The 19,855-nt window shown below is 39.1% G+C and overlaps 2 protein-coding genes across 3 annotated transcripts; both read left to right on the top strand.

The window, feature by feature from the left end:
• Positions 1-167: 167 nt before the first annotated feature.
• Positions 168-9,558, top strand: LOC104450940 (long chain acyl-CoA synthetase 9, chloroplastic). 2 transcript variants are annotated; one of them, XM_010065667.3, is made up of 12 exons: positions 168-373; positions 1,808-2,288; positions 2,555-2,635; positions 3,415-3,684; positions 4,542-4,673; positions 4,790-4,963; positions 5,133-5,362; positions 6,693-6,810; positions 7,798-7,929; positions 8,014-8,148; positions 8,226-8,432; positions 9,063-9,558. In XM_010065667.3, exons 2-12 carry the CDS (start codon positions 1,842-1,844, stop codon positions 9,225-9,227), a joined length of 2,091 nt encoding a protein of 696 aa, XP_010063969.2. In that variant the 5' UTR covers positions 168-373; positions 1,808-1,841; the 3' UTR covers positions 9,228-9,558. The 2 variants fall into 2 exon arrangements, with proteins under 2 accessions (XP_010063969.2, XP_039171397.1); XM_039315463.1 differs by lacking the exon at positions 168-373 and adding an exon at positions 430-570.
• Positions 9,559-17,518: 7,960 nt separating this feature from the next.
• Positions 17,519-19,453, top strand: LOC104450939. The gene is made up of 2 exons (XM_010065666.3): positions 17,519-17,937; positions 18,716-19,453. The coding sequence occupies exons 1-2, from the start codon at positions 17,607-17,609 to the stop codon at positions 19,075-19,077; spliced, it is 693 nt and encodes a 230-aa protein (XP_010063968.1). The 5' UTR covers positions 17,519-17,606; the 3' UTR covers positions 19,078-19,453.
• The last annotated feature ends 402 nt before the right edge of the window (positions 19,454-19,855 follow it).

Genomic DNA, 19,855 nt, shown 5'->3' with positions numbered 1-19,855 from the left:
CTTACTTTTACAAAAAAAAAAAATAAGAATAGAGTAGGACCCAAAAAAAAAAAAATTTAAGATTCATCAAACCTAATTTCATAAAATTATTTTTTTTAGGGTGTTTTTTTGGGGCCCTCCACAGGAAAATGAGGACAGGAGAAGACAGAAAAAAAAACAGGAAAGAGTTTCAAAAGAAGGGGCGAGCTGGAGGCTACTCCTGTCTGAAACTCCAACCTCCAGCGCTCTCGAAATCTCCGTCGTCCCTTCTCTCCTCCATTAAATACAACGTACCGCAGCTTCCGTCTCGGCGGGGACCCCCTCACCTGCCAACGCCGCTCCACTCAATTCCCGCCGCATTGCTCGAGGCCTTCGCCGCCTCTCCCTCTCGAAGGTACCGTCGTCGTCGTCGTCGTCGTCGTCATCGGTATCGTCGACCGCTTGGTCCGCACGCGAAGTCGGGCGCGATTGTTCGAGCTTGCGGACGTCGTTCTGTGCAATGGCGCCCTGAATGTGCCGCGCCGTGCCTTGTCGTGCGGCGTCGATTGGGTCGCGCTCCGCGTTGTGTGCCGTTGCTCTTTGCATGCGCTGGTGATTGATTGTGCTATTTGTTTTATTGTCTAGAAATGTTGATTCTCGGGGACCCAGATTACCTCTGTGGTTCGATTGGGAAAAAGGTCGGTTCTTTGCGGGATAAAATGGAATTTTTGGAAGAGGGTAGAGGAGCTTGGCAGAGTTCGTGCTTCTGTATTTCGTGCTTTACGTGAGTCCTCGGTGGTGACTGGGGAGTCAATCCATTGAGGACGCGATCGTGGTCCGGAGAAGAAGTTAATTTTTGAGTGTGTTGGTGGTCTGTAATGGTTAATGCTGGGCTAGGCACTCGCGCAGGTTCAGTCGTGTGTTCATGGGTCATTCGCCGTAGCCATGGATGTCCCAACTTCCTGACAGGGGCGTTCGCCATTTTGTGATGCCTTTTAAGATAGTTAATTTCGTGGCGTGATGTAGGAAATGAGATGCTGATGAAAATCTTATTGAGGAAAATGTGATCCTATAGCTTGAAATAAGCAGAATACTCTTTGGATTGATCCCACCAAATTGGATTGTGTTACTGATTCGTGTAATCTGTCATTTCTCGATGTTTGCTGTGTCTTCTCTTGTTCACTATTTATTTGGATCCTCTTTCCAAATCTACCTCAACATGATAACACAGTTTTTGCTGTGCTGATGTTATGATGAGACACTCACTGACGTTTTGGAAAATTTCAGTAGTTTTTTATTGGTTCGCATTTATTGGACCTTGTGATATGTTCATGCTTCTCGTTGGCCCAATCAGATTTTACACAACTCATTTCAATTATCAGTATTTAGGCATCCGGCGTGAATCATTCCTGGGAGTTTCTTTTATAAGTTGAGGATGACAGTTGACTCCAGCATGCCTTATTTAAATCCTGGTATAGTCTGAATAATCAAATCCCAAAAGAAAATTTTCAAACATTTAGCATACTAGAATGCCATTTAATGCTGAAATGGGGTATCAAGACCTACCAACATTCTTTGAATGGAAAATCCTTCCGCCAAGCTTTTAAAGTGTATTTTGCTTAAAATTAAGCAATACCATTTGTGGTATTTAAGTTTTGGGCGTTCAATGTAATTGTTGGTACTGGCCAAAAAACTGGCTTCGCAGCGTGTGCTCCTATTTGAGATTTGACATGTCGTTGAGTGTTGCATGCCCTCCTTATGCTATTCTAGTGTATGCCTTCTCTATATTCTAGAAATTAGTTTTTCCCATGGTCTCATTTTTTTTTTTTTTTGTGGGTTCTTTTTGAAGGATCTAATATTTTGGGGCCGTGTATCCATCAAAGATGAGTCCATATCTTGCTGGCATTCTTGTTCCTCTTGTAGTTACCCTTATCTTCCAAAATTCAAAGAAAGGAAAGAAGCGGGGATTGCCCGTTGAAGTTGGTGGAGAACCTGGGTATGCAATTAGAAACCGTCGTTTCACAGCCCCGGTATCTAGTTGGTGGGAAGGAATCTCGACTCTTTCTGAACTTTTTGAACAGTCATGCAAGCAGCATCCAAACAAACCGCTGCTTGGAACTCGGAAATTGATTGCAAGAGAGACTGAAGTTACTTCAGATGGAAGATCATTTGAGAAGCTTCACTTGGGAGACTATGAATGGCTAACATATGGCAGAACATTTGAATCTGTGTGTAACTTTGCGTCTGGTTTGGCGCAGCTGGGACATAAAAGAGGAGAACGTGCAGCAATCTTTGCTGATACTAGAGAAGAATGGTTTATAGCATTGCAGGTGCTTGTCTTTTAAGTCACCAGATAGTCTAACATGTCATATTTCCTCGCTTTTGGTTCAGTTATGCAATTTTTACAATTGTACTGCTTTCTTTTCTCCTTAACATTCATAATTTATTGGTTACAAGTCAAATGGAAGATAGGTCTCTGAAGTGTTTAAATTGCTACAACCATTTTATCAGCTTGTGTATTGCAGTTGTGTACGCCTGCAGAATATATGAGATATCATAGAATTCTTATATTGCCGCTCCTTTTTCCCTTTGTTAGGCCTGCTTTAGACGGAATATAACTGTCGTTACTATATATGCTTCCCTGGGAGAGGAGGCTTTGTGTCACTCATTGAATGAGGTTCTCTCTCTCTCTCTCTCTCTCTTCTCTTGCGTATGCACACATGTTCTCTCATACAATGATAGTTTTTAAGCATATTTGATTCCCTCTTCTATCGAAGGGGTCTTGAAGCAACTGAAAGAAAATTTTCTGATGTGCATTAGACGACCTTTTTTTTTTAACTGAACCAACATGTAGTTGTTTGTAGGTGATACCAGAAGGATAAATGTGGGAGTTGTCATGTATAAAGGTTGGATAGAGCTATAATTTCTTTATTGCGATTATAATAATGCGATGATGATGTTGTGTCGTGTATATGAGCTTGTTGATTTTTAAGGTCATAATTAATGCACATGAATTTTCTTCTCAACATCTTGTTGTTTCACCCATGTGAGCTGCACCTCGCTTTTATTTCTAAATAACTAGTTTTATGATTCTTCTCCTGTGTGAAATGATTTTCATCTGATTGATATCATTACAGACTCTAAATGCACAGTAAATGAAACTAACCTAAAAGGCTAGGCCCGTCAGGCCTAAATTAAAATTTAATGTTCATTGTCTAAAACCCTTGAAGACAGAATGGATTTTATGATCACTTCTTTTTCTCATCCAACATTATCGTATCTGCATGTGAGATGCATCTGACAAATGCTCTTCTAATTTCTCATTGAAGTCCTGATGGCAATATTAATCATGTATTGGGATTCCAACATCATGAGAGGACTCAACAGTTTTTTTTTTCTTCTCTTATATAATAATCATCAGAAAGTGCTTCACTAGCTTTTTGAATGTTTTTGTAGACGGAGGTAACAACTGTCATTTGTGGCAAAAAAGAGCTAAAGAAGCTTGTAGACATTTCTGGACAGCTTGATACAGTGGAACGTGTTATTTGTTTGGATAATGAGGTACCTTCTAATGTTGCATTGGTTGACCGGAGCACTAGCTGGATCATCAGTTCTTTTCCTGATGTAGAAAGAATTGGCCGAGAGAACCCTGTCGATGCTGATTTACCACTCCCTTCTGATGTAGCTGTCATAATGTATACAAGTGGAAGTACTGGTTTGCCTAAGGTTAGTAAGGCATTTACTTCTTTCTTAGGAGCATAAGTAAACCAATTTTGTTATCCAAACATTGCGCTACATCATTAGTGTTTTTTTTTGGCTGGTGCATCTTAATCTGCTGGAATATTTTACTGTGTATGTAGACTTAATATGTGAATGGAGTCTTCTTCTTATAAGTTTTTAGTTGCACCTAATTGATGCTTTTCTTTTATCTTTGACAAGGATTCAAGCATAACATGCGATAGAAAAATGTATGATTATACTGTGTGTAGAATTGCTAATAGTTTGTGAGCTGTTAGTTATTGTTGGATAATATCTAGTTTATCATATAAAATTCTCAATGTCCATACTATATTGATTCTGTCTGAGCCACTTTTACTGAAGGATAAAGGTGCTGAATGGAAGTTGGTCCCTGCCAAGTGTAGCAGAGTCAATGTTTCCATCCAATGTACAACTGCAAATGCGTCTACAAAAATCAATATACACATCAGCATTTTGTTTGGATAGTGACCTAGAATACTTTTCTAGTGCTGTCAAATATATGAGAAAGTACAAAATATTTTCTTTGTTACCATTTATTTTTCTTTTGAGTCTGTGGGTAGATTTTTGGCTGGGAATGTAACTTTTTACTTAGTCATTGCAGCATACGTACTGACGATGTGCATGTGCTATCTCCAATCATTATGCTTCTTAAAATTTATTATGGGATGCAAGATACTGCTGATATACAAGTCATAATAGCTAGTGACTTGGTATCAGGATTTATATCTATGCTTACACTATGAGAAAGCATAATGTCTTTACAAGTCAGACATATTCAATTTGATTTCCCAATTGTTGCCTTCTTACTTTCATACTTCATTCAGGGAGTAATGATGACACATGCCAATGTGCTGGCTACTGTTTCTGCTGTAATGACTATTGTTCCTGGCCTGGGAAGCAAAGATGTTTACCTGGCATACCTTCCCCTGGCTCACATCCTTGAATTGGCAGCTGAGGTATCTCATCTGTCAACTAATAAGTCACAGAATAGGGTCCTTTTTTTGGTAATTTTCTCTTTCCATGATAAATTTTTGATAAAGTATTTCGGAATTGGTGTCTGTGCATACTATAGAATGTCATTGCTGCTGTGGGAAGTGCAATAGGCTATGGAACTACATTGACTCTTACTGACACATCAAGCAAGATAAAGAAGGGAACGAGAGGGGATGCCACCGCCTTGGCACCAACAGTGATGACAGCTGTCCCAGCAATTCTTGATCGAGTTCGAGATGGGGTGCGGAAGAAGGTTTGTCACTTTCGTTGCACTACCCCTTTTGATGAAATAGATAAACTGAAGAATGTTCTTAGAGTTACTTACAAGAGAATCTGAGAGAATGACCAAAATGCCATCTTTACTCATTAAAAAGGAATATTCATTATGTATGGCAGTTACTGGACCTTTCCATTTACTGCAGCTAGATGCAAAAGGTGGATTCTCCAAAAGACTTTTTGATATAGCATATGCTCGTCGGTTGTCTGCAATAAATGGCAGCTGGTTTGGAGCTTGGGGCCTTGAGAGGCTTCTGTGGAACATTCTGGTGTTCCGGAAGGTTCAAGCAATTCTTGGAGGTCGTATCCGCTTCATACTTTCTGGAGGCGCTCCTCTTTCTGCTGATACCCAAAGATTTATCAACATATGCCTTGGGTTAGTATTATCTTCATGATGCCTGGTGAATTTTCTAGTGAGACTTGCCTTTTTTATCTCTATGCTTTGCATATATGCATTTTTCTGGACACTCTAGCTCATGTGCTTGTCACTATTTGGTTGCTTTACATATGAAAATTCGTGTTTGGGGAAGATTTTTAACTAGAAAAAGAATTCTGTCGGTAACAAGCTACAAAGATGCAATCTTCTGTTCTTGGCTCTCAAATCTTACGACAAAACGAGAAAGTTGCTTTTGTCGAGCAACAGAAAGGTAATTGGTGGTTGTCACCAATCACCATTTCTCCTGACAAATATAAGATGAGAATATCCAAACATAGATGGTGCCAATCTCCACAATGAATAGTGACACTTTTTGGATGTGATGCTAAGTGTTGATGGGCCTAACTATTATGCAAGCAGTAGCTTAGCTCTGATGGTATCTCACGTCTGGATGCCCTTAACCTGATTGCCAATTCTCCTGAATTTGAATGAGTACCAACATAGGTAAGTTTTGGATGTACAAGTTGTGTCAAGGCTCTATTTTGCCATCTAACAGATGAGTTGCATGAGTTTGTCAACTGCCCTTGGGCTACAGGTGACCTAGCTCTTATGTTTATAGCTTCTTAACCTAAATAAATTTCATTCATCTTTCTTTTACAGTGGAAGTCACTGAGAAGGTTATCAGTTTTGTCTCTGTATTATTTATGATGATTACCTCTCCAATGTGTGATAAATTACACTTGGCTGGTTTAAGTCATTTGCATCCAGCACTACTTTTGTTTGTGGTGGAATTCTATTGATACATGGAGAAGAGGTTGAACTTGAATATTCATAAATAATCTTGTCTCTCACAAAATTAGATTGTCTTTTTTAAGCAGACACATTAGGTCCCTTGATGAGTTAGACTGTAATTAGCCTGACCTGACTTGAAAGTTTGTTCAGCGAAGCAGATAGAGAAGATACGTAAATTACCACAATGAAACGTTATTAAGGAGGGTGGCTTTTGCCCTTGTGTTGCTTTTTGCTTCAATCCAGCTGATAATTTTCCTTCTTACATACAGACTGTTAGCCCATTTAAATGTCATCATGAAACAGATGCATTGTGACCTATAACTGGAGTTACAGAAAACAATTATGAAGAAAGATCATTGAGAAACCATGTCAATTTGAGAACAGATGGGTGACTTGCCATCCATGTTCACTTGCTTACACCAGACTAAGGGTCATAACTGAGACCAGATCTTTTCATGGATGCTTTTTCTAGATTCTGAAAGCCTACGTGCTTATTATTTTTCTTAACATCACATGCTAAGTGTGCAATGGTTTCAAGGGCTCCCATTGGTCAAGGGTATGGACTCACAGAGACTTGTGCTGGCGGGACATTCTCCGAATTTGATGATACATCTGTGGGCCGTGTTGGCGCTCCACTTCCTTGTTCATTTGTCAAGGTGAGGAAAATATACTGAATAATTTCTTTCTTCGACTCTGAAGATGAGCTCTCAAAGCTGGTCTGACCTTAAGGAGTTCAGAGTGACTTCTTGACATGAATTTATATTAACCTTGTGGCAAGAGAAGATGTTTGGGAAATTTGTTTGAAGTTTATCATATAGTAACATCAACTCTTCCCAGTAAGCATACTGTTGTGACTTGAACAGCATGAGAATTAGTAATCCAACCTCGTCCCTTGTTGTATCCCCTTTGTGGCACAAGCTCCCTTGACCTTAGTCATCTGATTTGTGGTTTAATCAGACAATGACATGAGGAAAGTAACACAACAGTTGGCAAGCTCTTTTTTCCTTATATTCACTTTATCAACGCAGAATCTGCCCTCCTGCCCCTCACCCTAAAGGGACTATGGGATTAATTCTTTTGATAAATACTGAAAAGATTTAGAGTTTGCCATCCCGAAGTTCTTAGTCACTAGTAGATGCTACTTATTTACTTGAATGTCATCTACTTCAAACTTTATTTCTGCAGGTTTTGTAATTTACTTGGTCATAGAAGCTATCCAGCTTTCTTAGCTGGTCATCAATTTCCACTATGTTTTGCTTCCAAGTATAACAAACCGTGCATTGGTAGGATAAACTGGAGTTTAAAGAGAGTGCATCCCTTTGATATCTCTACCTACAGCTTACTGGTCAAAATGAATGGCCATTGTTTTGCTTTTCAACTATTGCGAATGGCCATTGTTTCTACATATGACCATTCCACTGTCTTTTTCACATCCATACATTATCCATGTATTTTTCATGCTTCTCTTTGCTCTAGATGTGTTAAATGTGGAGTGAGTAATGCTACTTATCTACAACGTGTAGTTTAACATAGGATGTAATGTGCTATGTAGTCATGACACTCTGCATGATCCATGTTTAATTCATTTTTCACATATTTAGTGACATGAAGAAAGTATGAAATGTTGATATTCTCTGTTTCAGGTAGTAGATTGGCCTGAAGGTGGATATCTAACAACTGATTCACCAATGCCTCGTGGGGAAATAGTAATAGGTGGTCCTAATGTTACACTTGGTTATTTCAAGAATGATGGGAAAACAAAGGAAGTATATAAGGTAGTCTTTCTTGTATAAGTGAAATTTCATGGTTTGAAATTGATTGTTAAGATCCTTATTTGGTGAAATATTTTCTCTGAAAAGGTGGATGAGAGAGGAATGAGGTGGTTCTACACAGGAGACATAGGACAATTCCATGCTGACGGTTGCCTTGAGATTGTTGATCGCAAGAAGGATATAGTTAAACTTCAGCACGGCGAATATGTCTCCTTAGGGAAGGTTTGAATTTTGAACTCTCACTGATGAACTTATTTTCATCAAATCTTCCCCAGGTACTAATCTTGCCTAATCTGTAGGTTGAGGCTGCGCTGGTTGTGAGCCTATACGTTGACAATCTAATGATCCATGCTGATCCTTTTCATAGTTATTGTGTGGCTATTGTGGTGGCATCACAGCATGCAGTGGAAGAGTGGGCTTCAAAGAAAGGAGTTTCTTTCTCTGATTTTGCTGAACTTTGTGAGAGGGAAGAAACAATAAAAGAAGTGCATTCTTCACTTGTCAAGGTATGCTCCTTTCTTAGAAGAATACTTGCATGTGAGATTTTCTTTTCCTAAATATAAGTGGTGCAGATGGCCGATAATGGTAGAGGTTGTCGAGTTAGGGACTCATTATTCAATTGAACTGTAGATTGTAAGCCTCACGCTTTTTCCGACCGTCAGATATTCTAGAGCTCATGGATTCTTTCTTCTTAGTTTATCTTGTTCAGTGGTTCGCACCCTCTTGGTTCTTTATCAATGAATTTTTGTTTTATAACTGAAAAAAAAGATGCTAGATACAGATTTTGCATAGTGAGATTGGCCAGATAGAGATGGAGGGATAAAAACTAGAAGCTCCATGTAGTAATTTCCTGTTCTTAGGCCATATTAATTAGCTTGTGGTAGGCTATGCATGGACATGCTAAGTGTGAGTCAATGGGACTCAATTTTAAGCTGGGTTTTATTCATGCGTGCAGTCTTGTATAATGAGCAATAGTGCAGCTTAAGAATATCATTATAGAAGATCTTTTTCATTTGAGATTAGCCTGTTTGATATACATAATGAGCTTTCAAGAATGACAATGTGGCCCCTTCCTTGAGTGGATTCACTTCATCCTATCCTGTTCCTAATCTCTTCTATTACTTCATAATTGACAGGCAGCCAAGGAGGCACGTTTGGAGAAATTCGAGATCCCCGCAAAGATTAGATTGCTTCCAAATCCATGGACTCCCGAATCTGGCCTAGTTACAGCAGCTCTCAAGCTCAAGAGAGATATGATCAGAAAAACATTCTCAGAGGAACTCTCCAAGTTGTATGCATGATTAATGTACTAAACAGGGGCTGGTTCTTACAGAATCTTCAACAGCTCACCATGATGTCGAAATCTTTCTCAATTTTGCTCGTTTACTCAATTTCATACCTGCTGTCTTGTCAGCAATCTCTTCTGTGATAATAGGGCACTGTGCTCAATTTGCAGGCTGAGTAAAGTGTAAGCTATTACACCAGACAGTTGAGTTTACGTAGCTTCCCCGGATCAATTATTGCTGTCTTCCACATTCATTGTCTTCTAGAAAGAAAAGTACTTCAACTATGGTTCTCACTTCCTGGACCATTGCCATTTATATTGAAAATTATTCTGCTCTCTGTTCACTACTGATGGGACTTCTCCAGATTGAACAAATCCCACTACTTCCCGTCTATTTGCCTTTTTCCCCCTCCAGCACATTAGTGTGTTATCGTAGAAAGTAGAAACAGAGAGCAAAGTTGTCGCCAGTACAAAAGATTGCCAAGTCTTTCCCACTCTTTTTTGTGTAATTTTGGATCTTTAGAGATTATTACATGGTGGAACTGGGGTACCAGGTATTCCTGTATTAGAGATGGCTACCCTGCTCTTCCATTTTCTATATCACGGAACCACCTTGTTTTTCATTGGTTTAGGAATACTGTTGTGAGTCTTGGAAAATCAAATGATTATCTTTCGTTTCCGGGGTGATATAACAAGTCAATGGTGATATGATAAATCAATAAGAACCGGAAGCATAAGAAGACGCGATTCGCTTGAGCATGTCCCTCTGGCACAAGACATAGGGTCTCTGGAAGTCTCAGCTTCATCTGTTAATCTCCTCTTTCTTAAGATTGAAAGCATTTTATTGTACCGAGGCTAAGCATGCACCTGACAATAAATTGCCTCGTGATTAAGGATGATCTAACTCCGAACAGTCTCTGCGAGCCTAGAGGATATTGCCATTGCTGTCCTCATAGGTTTTGAGCAAATAAAATTACGTTGAGGAAAAGAAAGAGGCTACACCATGCATGCGAAAGGCAGCATCTAACTGAATTCCTTTAGGGCGGGCTTATCTCAATGCAAATGCAGCCGTTGTTGTATGGTAGTGAGGATAGCCCACTTCCAAGCCGGTTGCCTCTTTGTGGGCAAAGCCACAGCTCAACAGCATGTGAAAGGGAAAAGGAGAAGAGAAAAAGGAAAAAGGAAAATTAAGGAAAAGGTGAAATGGGGGGAAGTACCTATTTAAGAAGTTTTGAGGGGTTAGTTGGAAGAAAAGGGAATGTGTCTTGTCGAGAGAGAGAGAGAGAGAGAGAGACCCACATTCAACTTTGGTCCATGATGTGGAATTGACTCGAAGCCAACCAGAATGGAAACAGCTCTCCTCCTCACCCCCGCCCCATGTGACCAGTAGCTTGTTTGTTCCCATCGCTTTTGAACCCTCCCCCTTTTCAAGCTTGTTTCATCGACACTCCTATCCCCCACCCCCACCCCCACCCCCTCACCTTCACCCCACTCATTGCTTTTTTGACTCCCTCCCTCCCTCCCTCTCTCTCTCTCTCTCTCTCTCAACACATTGTCATGGACGTGAAAGCTCCATGGAGAAATTACTCAAAAGTATGGTGGTCCATTTTGCAATGCTTTCCGCGACCAAGCATTTCTCTTTCTTTTGGATGCCAATTCGACGCTAGACGAAGCGAGGAAACATTGACCATCTCGATTGCACCGTGGAGCTTAATAACCTCGATCATGGAGGATAAGGTTACTTGTTATCTGGTCATTCGACCCTAGTCATAAAACTCGTTGTCGAAAAAATGAGGCCACCCATTTTGGTTGAAAACCATCGGATAGTTTGACAAAGAGCGAACCCGCTGAGCGTCCGACTAGAGAGAGTACGTGGCATGATGAAGATGAAGATGAAGATGAAAATGAGTTGTTTTCTGTAGATTTCCACTGTGTCTTCTTTCTTACAGGGACCCCTCTCGTCCTCTCTTGTGGAGGTCGAATCCAACATAGATTTATAAACTGTGCGCAACTCTCTTTTCGCGATCGTGTCGTTCACGTGTTCCTAGTAACAAAGTTACCATTTTCCTCCCCTTTTCAGCTTTTCAGAGTCAAGCCGAGAATGAAAGTGAAAAAACTTTTTAAGGCTGCCATCTCTACCTCGAGTTCGTGCAGCCGACCAAGCTTATAATCCAGTGGAGGAGGCCATTTCGGATTTGGACACAACGACATAGCATGATCATGGCCAAAGTCGTTGTGCGAAATGTGAATTTAACATGACACAAGAACCATCGATTCAAAATCATATAGGCTATAACATGACCCTCAGGAGGGAACTCGACTTGTTTAAGGAATGCTTTGTCGTCGAAACAACAGCGCATGGCACAAATTGTCGTCACTTACATTCAACAAGGGATGAAAGTGAGCATGGTCAGGTTGGTGGTATTGCTTTGGTTTCTAGTCTTTTAACCCATTTTTAGAGATCAAGTTTACATCATTTTCCTTCCGGTGTAGACCTCCATCTCACTCTCACGAGCTGACATGGGAAAAAAAGGTTATTAGTCACTAATCCTAATGCTAATGTAATTGGGACGCGCGCGCATTTTACAGAAGCTTGTTGATTACTTCAACTTAAAAGTTAACGTATCTTTCATGTGCATAGTTTATTTTAATGTATTAAGTTGGCAACTTGGAAGTAGCCCGGCAAGGCTGATGCCATTTTTTCTGTATTATAGCACAGGAGCATGGCGTGGGATTTGGGTACATGAAGAACTCATGGTTGCGGAGGCCAAAGGCTTGTATGGTGAAGGAGGCAAAAATGAACCAAATAACACATTAAATTGGGAGAGAGCGAGCATAGAATATATTCATGAAAACTAAAATTAACTCAAAGACATGTTTTGACCGAATAACAAATTTTACTTTGCTCAGGTTAGGGTATTATTAGAATGGGTGACTTTTGAGGAAAGTGCTTGCCTATACGCTCAAAGACAAAATTGCGAGGTTTGGTATGAAACAGGCCAAAACTAACAATACCTCAAGCGAGTTACTAATGATGTCACAATATGATATTAAAGTGGCTTTCCAGTAGATGTGTGGTTCATGGACACACCATGCAAAAGTTGGTGAGCCTATAACGACCTGGTCCAAGAAGAGTGGGGAGTGGTCGCCAAGATCAAATGACTCAAATAATGAGCAGCTCCTAACAAGCTTTTAGGATAGTGAATGAGGTAGAAATGAACTAAATAACACATTGAATCGGGGGAGAGCTAGTGGGGATAAATTTATGAAAACTAAAATTAATTCACGGAGATACCTAATGGCAACCTTAGCTTTGGAACTTCATTTTTAAGCGTGTTTAGGCTAGAATACTATCAAAATAGGTGATATTTTGGAAAAGTGCTTACTTGTATGCCAAATGACAATTGTGAGACTCGTTATAAGATAGGTTAAGATGGATGATATCTTGAGTGAGTTAACTAGGGATGCTATACATGGAATCCCTGCAACCCACATGTAGAAGGATTAACATCATGTCGCGAATTTATTTCTCATGTTGATTTTAGATGATTCCTTTAATGAATGTGCAAGCACACGGTATGGTTTTAGATGGTTTTCTACGTGTTAAAAGATAAAAGAAAGATCCTAAGTGATATCAACTTAGTACGTATTTAGCAAGAGATATGGTATTTAAAATGTACTTGGCAAGCCGAAAAAAAAGTCAAGAGTTGTATTTAGCTCCTAGCTTTCCTGAAAGGTCTATGTTTCCTTTTGACTGGTCTTGATTAGAGAGCGACATATCCAAATGCAACTCATAGCTGCCTTTAATCTCAGTTTTGATAAATGATGACAAGACAAAAATAATCAGCCTAATCTTTCTCTTTCTATCTTCTTTTCTGCATTAGCCTTTGTCCTACGACCATGTAGTTGCACGATCACCACATTCATTCGTGACCGGAACTAGCGACCTCTGTTTTCCACATAGACTAGTTAATCATCTTAGGTATTTTTTCGGTAAAATATCATCTTAGAATTGATAGAGAGAGGAGAGAGAGGAACAAAAGTTTTTGGTATGCCTAATTTTTGGAGTGGAAGTCATTGCCTTTAGAAATACTTCTTTAGTATGCCTAACCTTTGGAGAAGTATTATCTATAACGGATGCACCACTGCGACAGCACACATATTCTAACCAAATCAATCGAAAGCTAGAGCAAAATATCACTTAATTAAATATATTCATAACACGGGAGTAATGATGATTGCTTGATTGCTCCACGTTATCACTATTGCCTTCTATATCCGTGGTATAGTAATATTTCTTGTAGATTCAGATATCCTCTTGTTTGCCTTGCCTTCTTCTTTTCCCACAAAATGAACAAAATATGATGATTAAGTTGCTAAATAGTCTTGTCCTCACTCATAATCACCGCACACGATTTGTTAGCGGGCATTGCACTGGAAAAACATAACTCGAAACATTTCTTGTGTCGCAATCTTTAATGCTTTATTTGGGAAAGGAAAGGAAACGTGGAGAATGAAAATTTGAGCTGAATTTTCAATGAGAGGAGCCAAGAGGAAAAAATGATGTGGTTGAGGGATTTGTTCAAGCTACATAAAATTTTTAATGGATAATTTTCTAAGAAGGGTGATCTACGTTTCTTCCTTGGTCCTAAGGCTAAAGTAGTTGGTATGATAAGGAACTCACACAGATTTGGCCTTGAGCTAGACCAGATTATCTTGTTTCTATCCAAGCCTTTTTTTTTTTCTTTTTTAATGTGAAGTTGGCTGTTAAAATCAAAATCTTTGATGCATAATTGCATATGGAGTGGGGAGAAAATGATGCAGATTGATGGGATCAAATCTTCACATGCTTAAATGGAGAGTTTTGGTTGAATGATTCTGCTATTCTCCGATGTCTTGTTTTTCTATATTTTTTTTCCTTGGCTTTTTGGCTGCTATTCTTCGTTTGGTTTTTCTTGGACATTGAGTTTTATTGAGACTTGTAGCGGGTGTAGTCTCCCACTTTGTTTTGTTTTGATGAAAAATCCAACTTTAACTTACGGAAGGATGTCTTCTCTCACAATTTTCTGTACCTAGATGTCCCAAACTTAGCATAAATAACGGGGTATAAACTTGGCATGTAAATCAAAATGGCAAATTTGAACAACGAAAAACCAATTCGACGGTTGCCTCATCAAGCTAAGTTCCGACGCCTATGACCTAGATGAGTCACCTCTTATTACTTAAAATTGCCCTATAACAAATATATATAATAAAAAAGTTGGATAGAATGAGGTTTAATGGCTGTCCCACGTGTCAAAATTCCATGTATTCTCATCTTTTATATGATTATCAACTCATATAACATAACATGTAAAGAGCATAAAAATATATATTAGATAAGTGAAAAAATGAAAAGGGAAGGATTAATTTTCATTTGAGCATATTAATTAAAAAAATCATAAGTAATTAAAAATCTTCCTAATTGGATAAAATTCAAAAAATATGTATTTTCTTCATTCCTTAAAGAGTTTTTTTTTTCCACACATGCAATAGACATGATCAGGCGACTGGAAGAGGACGTAAATTAATAATCAATAATATGATTTTGTAACATGTATTCATGTTCCCAGTTTATGGGCTACCATGGAGAATAAAAATAATACACAGAAGCCCTAATTCATCTAATTAGTATTTAGATTATCATACTTCCTCGAGCAACCCTATATTTTATATTATCAATATAAATTCAAAAAGTTGGCAATATCCAACACTGAGTCATAAAATTTAAATTAAAGAATTGTCAAAATGCTGCAATACCTCTATTTATATATTTCGGCACAACAAAATTCTCAAATCAAAATAATATGTCAAAGGAACACCGATGAAATGGAAGTTTTTGAACATTTTCTTTGTTTCAAATTGATTTTCATTTGTGTAGATGTCATAAAATATAAAGGGTTAATACCTTAAAAAACCCCAAACTGGTACACTTGTGACAAATTTACCCAAAACTATTTTTTTGACCATGAAAAACCCCAAACTGGTACACCTGTGACAAATTTACTCCGACTAACTATAAAAAACCATAAACTTGTACATTTATGACAAATTTACCCCAAATTAATTTATTCGATCACAAAAAACCCCAAATTAGTAAATTTGTGACTAATATGCCCTCCGAAAAATTAGATTAATACCACAAAAAAATCACAAAAATTATAAACTATGACAAACAACGTGTAAAATCTCAAATTGATATACCGGTCAATTGTCACGTGTTATTTAACTTTATAATTTAACAAGAAAATTTAACTAAAACTAACGGAAGTAAATTTATCACAAGTGTACCAGTTTATGGTAAATTTGTCAAATGTATACCAGTTTGGGGTTTTTGGTGGTCAAAAAAATAGTTTGGGGTAAATTTGTCACATGTGTACTGGGTTTGGGGTTTTTAAAGGTATTAACCCAAATATAAAAGATATGTACTCTTTGTATAATTCTCGGCTATCCAACTAAACTATAATGAATCAAAAATCAAAACCGTGCAGTGCACGGGATTTTGACTAGTGCAATCCAAGTCACAAACTTTTATATAAGATCTGCTTTGGATAAGAAAAGGAATCAAAAAAGAAAATGAAAGAAATTGTAAAAGAAGAAAGGGAAACGGGCAAAAGCTTCATCAAAAGGACTTTTGCATTATCAGGAATCATTTCTTCTGGAGGAAAAAAAGATATTGCAATAAATCTGTTTCTTTTTCTTCTTCTTTTTCCCCTAAAAGGGCATTAGAGTCAAGCTAAAGTGTCCCTAGCACCTGCTTTTCCTTGTCATTTATATTTATACTTTTCTCACCCTCCATACTACTTTTCTGCAAATGTATTTTTTTTCTTTTTTTTTCTAATTTCCCTTTTTTTCTTGCTTTCTATGGTCCACAACCCACAGGGAGCAGTCTCAAGCTGCAATGTTTGACTTAATCCACAGCCTTGCCCCATTATAATATCCTCCTTTAGTCACGCTTTATTGACACGGTTACAACTTCAAGCCAAATTTGACCTTGGCTTGAGAAGAAGCGCTACGATCCAACCGCTTCTTCTAAAAAGACGTGTCTCCGAGATGGCCACTCTCCTTCCCCCTCGTTCAACTAAACAAAAAAACCCTAATCCAACCTCCTCCTGCAAGTTCTGCCCGTTTCTTGGGTCGACGATGTTTAGAATTATCAATGTATATTGCAATGAAGGGGAAACTTCTAAGGCACACTTATTGCTCTGTATAATTACACTGCGCCATTTTAACTAAATATGATAGTATCATAACACGTCACAAGATCATCTTAAAATAATGTTGTGCCGTACAATACTATGCCTTATAAGTATCCAATGAAAGGTACATGAAATACCCTTTTTTTTTCTCGACGAGATATCACGATCACGACATAAGTATAAACGGGAATATCCAAGGACCGGACAGCATCGAATGATGAAAATTTTCCCCACGGTGGCAATGCAAGTTGTGCTTGACATTATGCCATGATAAAAGTGCAACCTAAAACAGATCCAAGAAGAGGAGGGGTCCAACTTTGACCATCTCCTCCAAGGGAAGACCGGGCATGAAGCTTGAGCCAGATGGGTTCTAGATGCTGCAAAAGATCAGACTGTTGCCGTTAACAATGGAATGTTTTCCCACGCTAAATATTATATCATAATAATCTAGACAAGACAAGCGATGAGGAGGGTTTACTGCACTCATGTGACTCCTTTGCAGACATTGCAAATCTCGTTGCCCCTTATGAGGGGGTCAAAGGTGAAACAGTACCTTACCTAACCTCTCCACCTCGTTGCAACCGAGGCGCACAGTAAAAACCAGTAAATAAGACAAATGCGAATTCTGCTTCGGCTGGTAAAAAAAAGGTGAAATTTGCCTCTGGATTGTGGCCCTAAAGCCTTGGCCTTTGCCCCGTCCTTACCTCTCCCGAAGATAAAATATTCCTTTGCTTTTTCCCATTTCATGACAAGGGTATCCATATCCATTGCCTTGTAATCGGATTAAGTTTAACAAACCATCCCGTTCATATCTATCGATTAAGATTCTAAAAATCGGGAGAATAGATGTGACTTTCGAGATTATTATAAATCCAGAGAAGTTATTAAAAGGATAGGAGCTACGTCGCATTCAAATTTATGTGCATCTAATTAAAATTTCATTTCCAATTTTTTTTTAAGTGCCTCTTGAGATGAAATTTTTTGCGGGCCATAGTGTGTGGTGATGAGCTCACCGACTCCTACAGACTCCATGTTTCATCCCAATATAAATGAATAGCAGCTCACACATTCTTGGACTATTCTCTCTCTCCTCTCTCCCTCTCTCTCTCTCTCTCTCTCTGCGCTCCCCCTGCACAGTAAGCTTCAGAAATCAGAGCATGAATGACTACAGAGAAGGCAACTCGACATGCTGCTATTTCCATCCTCAAGAAGTAATTGTTGGGGTCTGTCCCTTGTGCTTGAACGAGAGGCTTCTAGTTTTAGCAGCAAAGCAGGCGCACAACAACCACCACCACCATCTTCCTCCTCATTCAACCAGAAGCAGCCATGGCCACAGAGCTCAGAGCCAGAGCAATAACCCCAACAAGAAGCCACCTGTTGCTGGTCTTCCCAAGATCTTTGCTTTTGGATCTTTCCTCAATCGCCTCGAATTCCGGCATTGGAAATCTGGTTCTATCTCCTATGAAGAGGCTTCCCCTAGCCCAGAAGGTAAATTTTTCTCCTTTCTTACGGTTCTTCTCCCTACCTTTCAAGATCCCAGAGTTTGAATCTGAGAAAAAGTTTGCACCTTTGCAAGTAGTGAATAGGTGGGAGTTTTTGATAGGGCTGTCTTGTCTCAGCCATTGCCATCACTTGCTGTGTTGTCTGGGGAAAGAAATTATTGCATGCATACAATGGGTACAAGCCTACAAGGAAATAAGGCCAAATGGCTCACATTGGAAGGAGTGATGCTTGGGTTTGGTTTGATCTTCTGTCCTCTTATTTTTGTACAAGAGTGAAAATTTTAGATAATAAATAGGACGTAAATCACTCTGGATCTGATGTGAAATTTGGTCTCACATACAAATTCACAGTCTCGAGAAAAAAAAAAGGTGGTAGAATTGCTTGGAGATAATAAAAAAGAAAAATTAAATAAAAAAAGATGACTATTCACATTAAAGTGAACAGATAGAGTTAGATGGTAGAAGATGGGATCATTCAGGTCGGTGCACTGAGAATTCGAGGGGGACATGTTTGCTGGGCCATGGCCAACATCCATTTGATGTGATTTCATTACCCATCATATCTTGAGCAGGGCTACTTCTGCTATAAGTTTCATTAAAATAATTTTAATAGGATTATGTTCTATGTTTCTAATACTGAAACAGAAGAACTGTAAGAACATACGTGCCGGTCTCCAGGCTTCACTTAATTCATCATAAATTGAGATTCTCCTTTTCTTTTTCCTTGTTAATAATCTCACTAAGAGAGTTCATGATTCATGCAGATTCTTTCATATCAATCAAATTTGAGGACAATGGTCTTGCGTCGTGGGAAAAAAACACAGCTTCTAAGGTGTCCTTTGACAATTGCAAGGCTTCATGGCCTCACAGCACGAGCAAGAAGACTATCCCCGCTACCACAGCCTCTAGGGAAAGCAGTACCAATAACAAGACGGTGGTCGAGCATGCCAAGCCGCGCGCCTCGCTGAGGTGGCGGAAGCGGATTGGCCACTTGTTCCAGCTCATGAGATGGAAGAGGTCCAGCAAGAGCAAGGGGAGCGTCTGCCACGTGGGCACCAAGGTGGAGGGGGTGAAGGTGAGGAGTGGCTGGATGAGGACTCTCACAAAGAGGAGGACCAAAGAATGAAAAAGGAAAAGAGAGAGGGTTTCAAAAGAAAAGAACGAGTCCCCTTCTTTTTGGGTATTTTCTTTTGGGGCCTGCAAAGTGTGACTGTAAAGTTTGATACTATTGAGACCGACAGAGTCAAAGAATAGCTTGAGTAAGTGCTTTCCTTTCTGAATGCTCTCCGGATCCTTGTATATTTATCTAAAACCCCTTTTGCTTCTCATGGTTGTAGCCAGAACAGAAAATCAGACAAAAAGAAAAGTTGTTTGGGGCTTAAAATGGCATATGTAATTTCTTTAAAACGTCATGAAAGGAATCATTTTGATATCCTTTGAAGATATGGGGCAAAAGTAAACAATGATGGACCATGTGTACAATGCTAAAGAAGTGCTTGTCCCATAGTTGTCTTGATGGAGCAATACCTGTCCCATTGTTGCAGAGCACTCAGATGATTCTAATTTTGATTTTAAATTACTCATCTATAGCGGATAGATGCCAAATTCCTTTTTTTTAGTCTTCTGAAAATTTGATTGATGGACGTGAAGAATAATCATTTCGCTACAAATTTTCTCCGCACGTGCAAGGTCCATTTAGGCCCTCTTTGTTGGGTAGTGCAAGAGCCCTTCACAGTGGCAATCTGTATTTGAAGGGTTAAAGAGTATGGAATATGGGACCAAAAGCTGTTGATTTAGGACCACAATTCTGTTTGTTTAGTTTCAAATGGGGAGGACGAAAATGACGAGACATGAATGTGCACCCAACTCCCAACGACTGTCCAAGGGGAAGATGAATGTAGCCT

The sequence above is a fragment of the Eucalyptus grandis genome, chromosome 6 (genome assembly GCF_016545825.1).
Source record: "Eucalyptus grandis isolate ANBG69807.140 chromosome 6, ASM1654582v1, whole genome shotgun sequence".
NCBI classification, from domain to species: domain Eukaryota; kingdom Viridiplantae; phylum Streptophyta; class Magnoliopsida; order Myrtales; family Myrtaceae; genus Eucalyptus; species Eucalyptus grandis.
The sequence above is the reverse complement of the archived record's forward strand: the minus strand, read 5'-3'. Positions and strand labels throughout refer to the sequence as shown.